General features: G+C 59.3%; 1 protein-coding gene across 3 annotated transcripts in view; it reads right to left on the bottom strand.

The window, feature by feature from the left end:
• Positions 1–307: 307 nt before the first annotated feature.
• GTF2H4 (general transcription factor IIH subunit 4) overlaps positions 308–9,917 on the bottom strand; it is a 13,229-nt gene continuing 3,619 nt past the window's right edge. The window contains exons 2-14 of one of the 3 annotated variants that reach the window (XM_037913703.2): positions 9,090–9,223; positions 8,266–8,370; positions 7,615–7,746; positions 6,486–6,582; positions 5,925–6,013; positions 5,540–5,651; positions 5,222–5,290; positions 4,189–4,272; positions 3,731–3,863; positions 3,047–3,177; positions 2,494–2,541; positions 2,003–2,081; positions 308–1,417 (exon numbers count right to left, since the gene is read on the bottom strand). In XM_037913703.2, the coding sequence (XP_037769631.1) occupies positions 1,245–1,417; positions 2,003–2,081; positions 2,494–2,541; positions 3,047–3,177; positions 3,731–3,863; positions 4,189–4,272; positions 5,222–5,290; positions 5,540–5,651; positions 5,925–6,013; positions 6,486–6,582; positions 7,615–7,746; positions 8,266–8,370; positions 9,090–9,220 (1,383 nt within the window). In that variant the 5' untranslated portion in view covers positions 9,221–9,223 and the 3' untranslated portion in view covers positions 308–1,244. Of the gene's footprint in view, positions 1,418–2,002; positions 2,082–2,493; positions 2,542–3,046; positions 3,178–3,730; positions 3,864–4,188; positions 4,273–5,221; positions 5,291–5,539; positions 5,652–5,924; positions 6,014–6,485; positions 6,583–7,614; positions 7,747–8,265; positions 8,371–9,089; positions 9,454–9,917 lie in introns of all 3 variants that reach the window. The other 2 variants (XM_037913704.2, XM_043528217.1) reach the window with 2 other exon arrangements.

Genomic DNA, 9,917 nt, shown 5'->3' with positions numbered 1-9,917 from the left:
CTTTTCCCGGCCACAAAAGTCCCTTTTTAGACCTGAGGCGAGCGCTGGCCTCCGGTGGGGGACAGAGGGACTAAGAACAGGCTCCCCAAGCCGAGATGTTTGTTGGGGTGAAAGTTTTACATTCTGCGTTGGCTTTTCCGTGGCCCGAGCCCCTCCACCAGGGGGTGCCCTTTAGCGTCTAACATCCTGGACTTGTTGATATCCCCCTGGGTGCAGTGAAAGTCAAGTAAGAGCTCCCCTGCTACACCACGCCCGCCTGCAGGGGCCACCCTGTGTCAGCCAGGAATGACAACAGTGAGCCAGCAAATACAAAACTTTCCAATGGGAGCTTTATTCAGTCCTCTCTCAAACAGTTAGAAAAGCCTATTTACAGGTGTTGGGCTGGATTGTCCTGTTCCCCTCATGTAAATCCCCCCATCGAGCTAGGCCTAGAAGCTGAGCACGGTGTCAATCCAGAGCAGCCCATCGACGGCAGAGTCAAGGCTGGATTCTGATCCGGTTGGCCAGTGTGAATCAGGTCACTCCAATTCCGTGCATGGAGTTGCCACCGGTTCAAATCAGGTGTGACTCCTGATTTACACCAGATGAGAGGGGAATCAGCCGCACTAAGGCCAGTGGGGTTACTCATTTACACCCAACAGGAAAAGCAGGCTCAAGTCACTTTGTCTCTGTTCCCTGGCCTAGGGCAGGATAAGAGCTGGCGCCCCCTAGAGGAGAAAGGCCGCAGAAGAATCTCCTCCTCCAGCTGCTGGAAAGCATCAAGCCAGGGTTGGGGGCGGGGGGGCTGAGGAGCATAACCCAGCCCTGGATCACCCCACAGACGTCAGGGTGCAGACCCACGCACACCTACCCCCCAAAATGCTTCTAACATGATCGCAACCTTAAGTCACATCTTGGAAGGTGCATCCAACTCCACCCCCAGCCAGGGGTTCCACGGTGATCAGCAAAGTAGCCCCTCAAAAACTGATGCAGAGGGACAGGACCAGTTAGCCCCCCCCCGCCCACCACCACAGGAGGGAAGGGGAGCGTGTCATCATGTAACCCCTTTGCTGCTGGAAAGAGATCTGCCAAAGGAGAGATCCAGTTCCACGTACAGGGGAGGTGCTGCAATTTAACCCCTTCCCTGCTGGAGATCCACTGAGCTTCCTGATGTAACTGCTGGACACTCAGTGCAGTGGGCTCTCCCCCGGCATCGGATGGTGGGGAGCAGCAGTCCACTCCTTGGGGCTGGGTGCGGGGTCCCCTCAGGAGCTCTGCTTCTGCCTCTTCCAGAAGCGCTTGACGTCGGAGTGGCCGGCAGGCGTCACCACCATGAGGCGCTTGGCCGGGTTCTCAAAGACCAGCACGCCCAGGTCCCGGGCGTGGTTCCGCAGCAACTCAAAGTCCACCTGGGACAGGAACTGGTTGTACAGCACGCCTGCACGGGGGAAAAGGGAGGGATGGATGGAAGGAAAAGTGGGAGACGTGGAGAGATGGAATGGGGCAGAGGCGAAGGAAGGATGGATGGAAAGAAAAGGGGGAGACATGGGAGAGATGGAAGGAGGGGGAGAGGAAGGATGGATTGATAGAAGGATGGAAAAGTGGGAGAGATGGAAGGAGAGGGAATGGGGCAGAAAAGGGGAATGAAGGATGGATGAATAGAGGGGAAGGGACGGAGTGGGGGATGGAGAGAGGGATAAAAGGATGTGTGGAGGAATGGAGATGACAGAGATGGATGGAGGAGGAAGAGGAGGCCAGGACAGATGGATAAGAAGAAGGGAAAAGGGGAGGGAGGGAAGGACGGAGGGAGAATGAGGCAGGGGAGATGAATGATGGATAAGTGGGATGGAGGAGAGAGGTGGATAGAGGACGGATGGAGAGATGGGTAAGTGGAATGGAGGGAGGGAACAGAGAGGTGAATGGGGCAGAGAGGGAGGAAAAAACCCATCAGGCTCCATCAGGGCACCATCCCCTCCCCTGCTGTGGCCCCCCCAGCATCCAGCCCTCCCCCCAAGACACTCACCCTCGGAGAAGCGCAGCCGGTCACGTTCCAGCTCCCAGAGCCGGATCTGATCCGTGATGGTCGGGGGCAGCACTGGGGTCTGCGGGGGGAGCAGACGAGGAGTCACTCAGCAACTACCGGCCCCACGACCCACCCACAGCTCCCAAGGATGGAGACTATCCCATAGGGCCCTGATCTCTATGGTACCTGCCCCCTCCCCTCTGCCCACTGGGTCTCTGGACCCTCCCCCATCTCAAACCTGCCTCCTTCACCTGCCCTGCACTGTCAGTGATCAGCTTTTCTTCTAGCCCAGCCCCTTTCATCTCTGCCCTGGCTAGTTCACTCCAGCCCCGAGGAATTAGAGAAATACTGTCATCAGTGCTATACAGATTGGGGACCCAGGAGTCCTGGCTCCCAGCCCCCCGCCCGCTCTAACCCACTAGACTCCACTCCCTTCCCAGAGCTGGGGATAGAACCCAGGAGTCCTGACTCCCAGCCCCCCAGCTCCTCACCTGTCTCAGCATCACGGGGTGCGCTCTGGTCCGTAGGAAGTGGATGATCTACAGGCAAAGAGGACATTGTAACCAGCCGGCGCCGCCTAGCAGCCACCCACAGCCTGTCCCTCCCCCCAGGGCTGCGGGTACAACCCCACCTTGGATTATCCGTCCCCGTAACCAGACTTTCCCCTCGGGGGGTGATTGCGGGTCCATATGATGCCTCAGAGACAACGCCCGCCGCCCGCCCCCCCCGTTCTAACCACTAGACCCCACTCCCCTCCCAGAGCTGGGGACAAAACCCAGGAGTCCTGGCTCCCAGCGCCCCCTGCTCTAACCCACTAGACCCCACTCGCCTCCCAGAACTGGGAATAGAACTTAGGAGTCCTGCCTCCTGGTGGGGGTGCAGAGAAGGGGACTGGGTTATCCAAAGCAGGAAATGTTTGATCCGTTTCTCCCTGCAAGGGGCAGGCTGGGAGCCCCACTGCGTGGGATCAGGGGCGATCCCGTCCCAGGTGGGAGCCCTCACGGGGTCTCTGTGATCCCATGGCCCCTGTCCCCTGGCTCTCACCTGCTCGGCTGTGATGCCGTTCGCGATGGCCTGCTGGACGCTCTCGCGGGTCACGTGGGCCACCACCAGGTTGGGGAAGCGATACTGCATCTCGGAGAAGAGTGCGATGAGCGCGATCTGCAGCTCCGAGTCTGGGCGGGCCGGGGGGGGGGAGCGGATAGGAGACAAACAATCAGGTTGTGGCCTTATCTAAGGAAGCCCCACCCCCTGGAGGCATGACCAGCACCATCCCATGGAATCAGTGCCCCCCAGAGAGTCACCATCCTTCGCAGCGTATGGGGGATCCCACCCATAGATCTCCCTGCATGTACACACAGGGGTCAGGATCACCGACCCTGTGTCAGAGGGGGAAACCGAGGCACAATCTGGGAATGGAACCCAGGAGTCCTGACTCCCAGCCCGTCTGCTCTGACCCATTAGACCCCACTCTCCTCCCAGAGCTGGAGATAGAACCCATCCCCCCTCCTCTAACCACAAGATCCCACTCCCCTTCCAGAGCAGAGTATAGAACCCAGGAGTCCTGACTCTCCCCCCTTCCCCCTGGCTCCCATGATTCTGGCCTGTTAGGCAGCAGTTGCTGCTCTCATTTACCCCCGCACTCCCCATGTGCCGGGGCCGCAGCGAGGAGGGGATAGGGGACTGGAGACTAGCCATGTGGGCGACCCCTGGCCCTTGACCTCTGACCTGTGTACGCGTAGACCCTGTAATTGGTCTCTACAACGATGAAGCCCTGGTTGTGGGTGTCCGTGGTGGTGCCAGAGATTCCCGAGGACAAGTTAATGGCCAGGCGGGTGGGGTAATAGCGCCGTGACTTCCTCTGCAAGGGGGGGAAACACGGGGTGTCTGCGGAGACCGTCATCCCACGCGTAGCTCTGCCGGTGCCCCTCAACCCCGACCCGCAGCCCCCAGCTCCCCCCAGCTCCGCCGGTGCCCCTCAACCCCGACCCGCAGCCCCCAGCTCCCCCCAGCTCCGCCGGTGCCCCTCAACCCCGACCCGCAGCCTCCTGCTAGCCCAGCCCTGAGCTCCCCCCACCCAGGCTCTGCCAGTGCCCCCCAATCCCAACCCACAGCCCCCTGCTAGCCCAGCCCTGGGCTCCCCCCACCCCAGCTCTGCCAGTGCCCCTCAGTCCTTCTCCACATACCTTTCTCTGGAAGACCAGACCAAATTCCCGAAGGTGTTGAAGAAAATTGAGCAGCGAGTCACTCATTCCCTCCACCGAGTAATCCTGGGAGGGGGCGAAAGCAAAGACGCTTTGTTTCCAGACATAAGGAAGCCCCAGTGCGGCTCCCATATTATCAGTCCCCCCAGAATAGCTCCCCATAGCTCTGCCCTGTCTGATCCTACATTTTCCCAGCCAGGGGGCTCCCAGCCCTGCCCCTTGGGGGGCGAACACCCAACACAATTCTCTCCCCACGCCTGAAATTGACCAGTAGGGTCAATTTCACGCAGCTCCCCCCTTAACCTCCCTCCTCTCCTCTCAGTAGCAGCCATGTCCCTGTAGATGTTTTCTACCATGTGTTGCAGGAGCAAAAGGAAGGAGGGTCTAGTGGTTTGGGCTCTGCGCTGGAGCTCAGGAGATCTGGTCTCAATTCCCTGACTCCTTGTGTGATCTGGAGCAAGCTGCTTCATTGCTCCGTGCCTCAGTTTCCCCAGCTGCGCAATGGGCGCGATACCCTTCCCCTGTGAGGCTCTCCGACGCTATGATTGTAAAAGGGAACGAACAGCCAGCCGGTCTCCCATGGAGAGGTTCATGATCTCCCATGGAGAGGTTCATGATAGAACTTACTGTGTTTGCCTTCTTGCCTTGTACAGCTGATCCAAACCCCAGTTAAATCAATTTGCTCAAGAGCGGGGGCTGGGAGCCAGGATTCCTGGGTTCTATCCCCAGCTCTGGGAGGGGAGTGGGATCTAGTGGGTTGGAGCGGGAGGAGGGCTGGGAGCCAGGATTCCTGGGTTCTATCCCCAGCTCTGGGAGGGGAGTGGGATCTAGTGGGTTGGAGCGGGAGGAGGGCTGGGAGCCAGGATTCCTGGGTTCTATCCCCAGCTCTGGGAGGGGAGTGGGATCTAGTGGGTTGGAGCGGGAGGAGGGCTGGGAGCCAGGACTCCTGGGTTCTATCCTTGGCTCTGGGAGGGGAGTGCGGTCCAGTAGTTAGAGAGGAGGTTCCCAGCCGTACCTTGCCAAGGGTGGAGAAGCTGAGCTGGAAGAGGAAGGACAGGATCTCCACTAGGTCCATGCCTCGGGTCTGCAGGGGAGATAACGAGGGGTTAAAACAGCCCCGGGGGGGTGGGAGGCAGGGATGCAAGAGGCGGAGCTGCTGGGAAGTGGGGAGGTAGTTTGGGGGGGCGGGGGGCAGACAGTGGGGGAGGGAGGATAGTGGGGAGAAGGGGACTACTCCAGCAGCAGACAGAGGGGGGAGGCAGTGGGGGGACTCTATGGCCTGGGGGGCAAGAGAGAAAGGGGGAGGCACTGGGGGTGGGGGAGGAGATCTCACCTCTGCGGACTGCAGGTACTGCAGCATGAAGTACCAGAGCTGGGAGGACGTGTCCAGCAGCAGGAACTGGAAGCCAGCGGAGGTGATGCAGGGGGGCTCTCCGGGTTCGCTGCTGAGGGGGTTTGGGGGAGACAGGGATCAGGACTCAGCACGCCCCGCAACTGCAGGCTGGGTCACTACAGCAGCCACTAGGAGGCAGAGAGGAGCTGGGGGTCCCCGGCCTGTCCAGCCCTCGGTCTTCCTCCTTAGGTGACCGGAGACGGGGGCTGGTTGCAGGGGAAAGGCCCCACGTCCCAGTCTCCCCGCCAAGCCAGCCAGTCCTCCGCCCTGGGGCTGGATCGGAGCCGGCGCCCCCTAGAGGGAAAGGCCCCGTGTCCCCACTCACCTCTTCATGAGCCCGGCTTGGATGAGGAGCTGGGCTAGATCCTGGCTGACGGCGGCGCTGGGGGAGCCCACCATGAAATGCAGGATCACCTGGGCCAGCAGGAGATGGACACACGGACAGGTCAGCAACCCGGAACGCTCCAGACACGCACCCCATTTGCAGGTGCTGCCCTTTTCTGCCACCAGAGGGCCTCTCAACCCTGTTCCCCTAGTCAGTGGCAAAAATCCCTCCTGGAACCCAGCCGCCCCGCCCCGCCCCAGAGGTGGCTGCATCTCAGTGTGTGGGTGAAAGGATGTGAAGCATGCAAAGTGCTTTGGGATACTTTGTACTGGAGGTGTTTGGGAAATGTTTACGGCGTTATCTTAGTACAGAAGTGTCCGCCCAGTTGAGTCAATTGGGGTCTAGTGGTTAGAGCAGGGGGGGGCTGGGAGCCAGGACTCCTGGGTTCTATCCCCAGCTCCGGGAGGGGAGTGGGGTCTAGTGCTAAGAACAGGGTGGTGGCTGGGAGCCTGGACTCCTGGGTCCTCTTGGGGTCAGCGCAGGGGGTTTACCAGCACTCACCTCCCATCTCTCCTCGGCGTATTTATCCAGTGACGGGACGTCCCGCGCGTGCTTGTCTGGTCCCAGCTGGCTGGTGTCATCGGACCAGGCCTTGCCCCTAGAACCGGGGGCGAGACACAAAATGGATCAGGGTCAGAACAGGCCACCGGTTGGACCTGTGATCCAATGGGCACTGGCTCCTTAAACCCGCACCACGCCCTTGGAGTTACCCAGCCTGGCATGAACACAAGCCTTCTGCTGACTTCGCTGAGCAGCAGCGCCACAAGGTGGCCACAGGTGTGAACTGCAGGTGCCTTTTTATGGCAACTCGCCCCAGGTTACCCAGCAAGGCAGTGCTACAGATGAGGATAGAACCCAGGAGTCCGGACTCCCAGCCCCACCTGCTCTAACCTACTAGACCTCACTTCCCTCCCAGAGCTGGGAACAGAACCCAGGAGTCCTGACTCCCAGCCCCGCTCTAACCGACTAGACCCCACTACGCCCAATCCGAGGTATGCAGAGAACCCAGGAGTCCTGGTTCCCCACCCTTCCCCCTCACTCTACCTACTGGACTACACTACTAAATGACTCTAATTGGCATAGAGACCAGATCCAAGTAATTAAGTATTCTGATCTCAGTGATCCATCAGGACTCCTGGGTTCTATCCCCAACTCTGGGCTAGGACGCAGGACACCTGGGTTCTTTCCCCAGTTGTGGGAGGCAAGTGGGGTCTAGTGGGTTGGAGGGGGAGGGAGGAAGAGGCTGGGAGCCAGGACTCCTGGGTTGTATCTCCGGGAGCGCAGTAGGGCCCAGTGGGTTAGAACAGGGGGGCTGGGAGTCAGGACTCCTGGGTTCTATTCCCAGTCCTGATAATGATTTGTACTGTCATGAGCGGATCCGGTCCCCTCTCTGTGCCTCAGTTTCCCCCTCTGTGCAGTGAGGCTAGCGACTGCCCTGTGGGGGCGCTGCACTGCTCACGGCTGGGGTTTCGAGGGGGACCTAAAGGAATCAGGTATCCAGCACGGGCAGTCCAAGGGGTCAGTCAATAGAAAGAAGGCACCTAACTCCCTTAGGAACTCCCAGCCCTCCTGCGCAGGGTGCCTGGGCATCCATGCAGCAGCTCCCCACCCCCCAACCTCAGGTTCTCACCCGCCCAGCAAGGCAATGCGCAGGTTCTCCTTGAAGATGGGGTTCAGGACCAGCCCCTGCAGGCCCCCCGGGAGCAGCTGGGTGTGCCAGAGCCGCAGCCCCAGCAGGACGTCAGAGCTCTCCTCCTGCTCCCTGTGGCGAGACCAAAGTGTGAGTGAGCCAAGAGCCTGCGGCCACCTCCAGGCTGCAGGGAAAGGGCTGGGACCCCAGCCGGGGGGTCAGGAAGGGATCTGGGACCATGGGGTGACTGTGCACAATGAGGTGCATTATGGGAAGTTTATGACCTCTGGTGCTGGTCACTCGAATGGGGAACTGGCTGACTCATGGGATACGGGGCCATTCTCCTCTAGGGGGCGCTGGCTCCGATCCTGCTCCAGGGCAGGGGACTGGCTGGCTTGGGGGGCAGGGAGTAGGACACGGGGCCTTTCCCCTCTAGGGGGTGCCGACTCCAGTCCAGGGCAGGGGGACTGGCTGGCTCAGGGAGGTGGCGAATGGGCCTTTCCCCTCTAGGGGGCGCCAACCCTGATCCGGCTCCTGGCCAGGGGGACTGGCTGGCTTGGGGGACTGGGTGGTGGTGACCCCAGATCAGTATTCAAAGTTCCAGCTATCCCACCCAGGCCACCTCAAAGGCCCTCCAGCCCCCGGACTCACTTGACGTATTCCTTCTTTACCCACAATGCCACAGCCGCCTGGGGGAGGGGCTGCTCCAGGAAGAGCATCCGCATCACGTAGTTCTTCGCCAGTCCCGGCAGCTCACTGTGAAACACAAAGCACAAGGACAGGCCCCCAGGGGCACTCAATAGGACAGCTTGACTCGGGCATGCCTGGGCTAGCCAAGCCCATGGGTCCAACCTCATCTGGCATGGCAGGAAGGCGGGATACCAGACTAGACGGGCCCATGGGCCTGATCTGGAATAGTAGAAAGCAGGCAGGACACCGGGCTAGATGGGCCCAGGGGTCTGATCTGTAGTGGTTGGGGAGCAGGCGGGATACCAAGCTAGATGGCGGGGGAGGGATAGCTCAGTGGTTTGAGCATTGGCCTGCTAAACCCAAGGTTGTGAGTTCAATCCTTGAGGGGGCCATTTGGGATCTGGGGCAAAAATTGGGGATTGGTCCTACTTTGAGCAGGGGGTTGGACTAGATGATCTCCTGAGGTCCCTTCCAACCCTGATATTCTATGATTTTATGGGCCCATGGGCCAGGTGTAGGGTGACAGGATATCAGGCTAGATCCAGGCCAATAATTCCTCCATCTCTCAGAATTAGCCAACGATTCTTGATACCCGACCTAAGAAACGGCCCCAATCCCCATCCCTATATGGGAACCCCAGGCTAGAACAGAGCCCCTCCAGCCCAAACTCCTCTCTCAGGGCCAAGACACCCCCTAGTGGACAGTGCTGGAACAGTCCTCCCAGTCTGTCCCTTCCCCGGCTCAGACCCAGCCGTCCCGCCGGCGGGAGGGGCCAGCCCACGCACCGGAACACAGCCAGGCAGGTGGCGGGGTGGTTGTAGAGACGATCCAGGATTCCCGGGCTCAGCCCCCGCAGGAATTCATGTAGGTTCTTGCATTTCAGCTGCACCCTCTGCAGCTTCATCACGGAGTCCATCCCCTGGAAGGCAGCAGGGCAGATCAGGCATGAGCAGGGAGCCTAGAAACGCATTGGCCACGGGAAAAAATGCACAGCCACCTTCTCTGGTGGTTGATTTTTGAACGGACACAGCTAAACAGACTCCGAGAAACTGCCTCCGGCGTCGAGAGGTTACCCAAGGGCATACAGGGGTTCGGGTTTTCCTGCAGCTCAAATACCACTTCAGCCTCCCGCCGTGAGGAATTAAAGTTCTGAAAAGATGCCAGAAAATTTTAAAAATCCCCCCTAAAGACCGTGCCACTGAGCTCGGAAAGGACAAATTTCACGGTGATGGAAATGGCAAGGCTGCAGATGGCGTTCGAAGGCCGACTACTGTAGGACACGTAGAAAGCGCTGAACGTAAACGGAAAGAAAAGGAACAAAAACGGGGGTGAACCAGCCAGGCCATCGACAACGGGAAAGGAACAATAAACTGAGTGGATCGTTTCAGGGTTTCACTACTGTAAATATATCAGTAAAATGCTGTGTTCAACGGATACCGAGACATACTCTGGCTCGGGAAACTGAAGTTCAGCGTTCCACTGTAATCCTGGAAAAACAGATTTTTATGGTTTGGTTTTTTTTTTTAATTGGAGAACATTGGGGTTTTTATTATGGAAAACTAGGATCCTTGATCATGACGAAGGGGATCTGTGCCACGTAACCCACCTTTACC

This window comes from Chelonia mydas, chromosome 14 (assembly GCF_015237465.2).
Source record: "Chelonia mydas isolate rCheMyd1 chromosome 14, rCheMyd1.pri.v2, whole genome shotgun sequence".
In the NCBI taxonomy this organism is placed as follows: Eukaryota; Metazoa; Chordata; order Testudines; family Cheloniidae; genus Chelonia; species Chelonia mydas.
The sequence above is the reverse complement of the archived record's forward strand: the minus strand, read 5'-3'. Positions and strand labels throughout refer to the sequence as shown.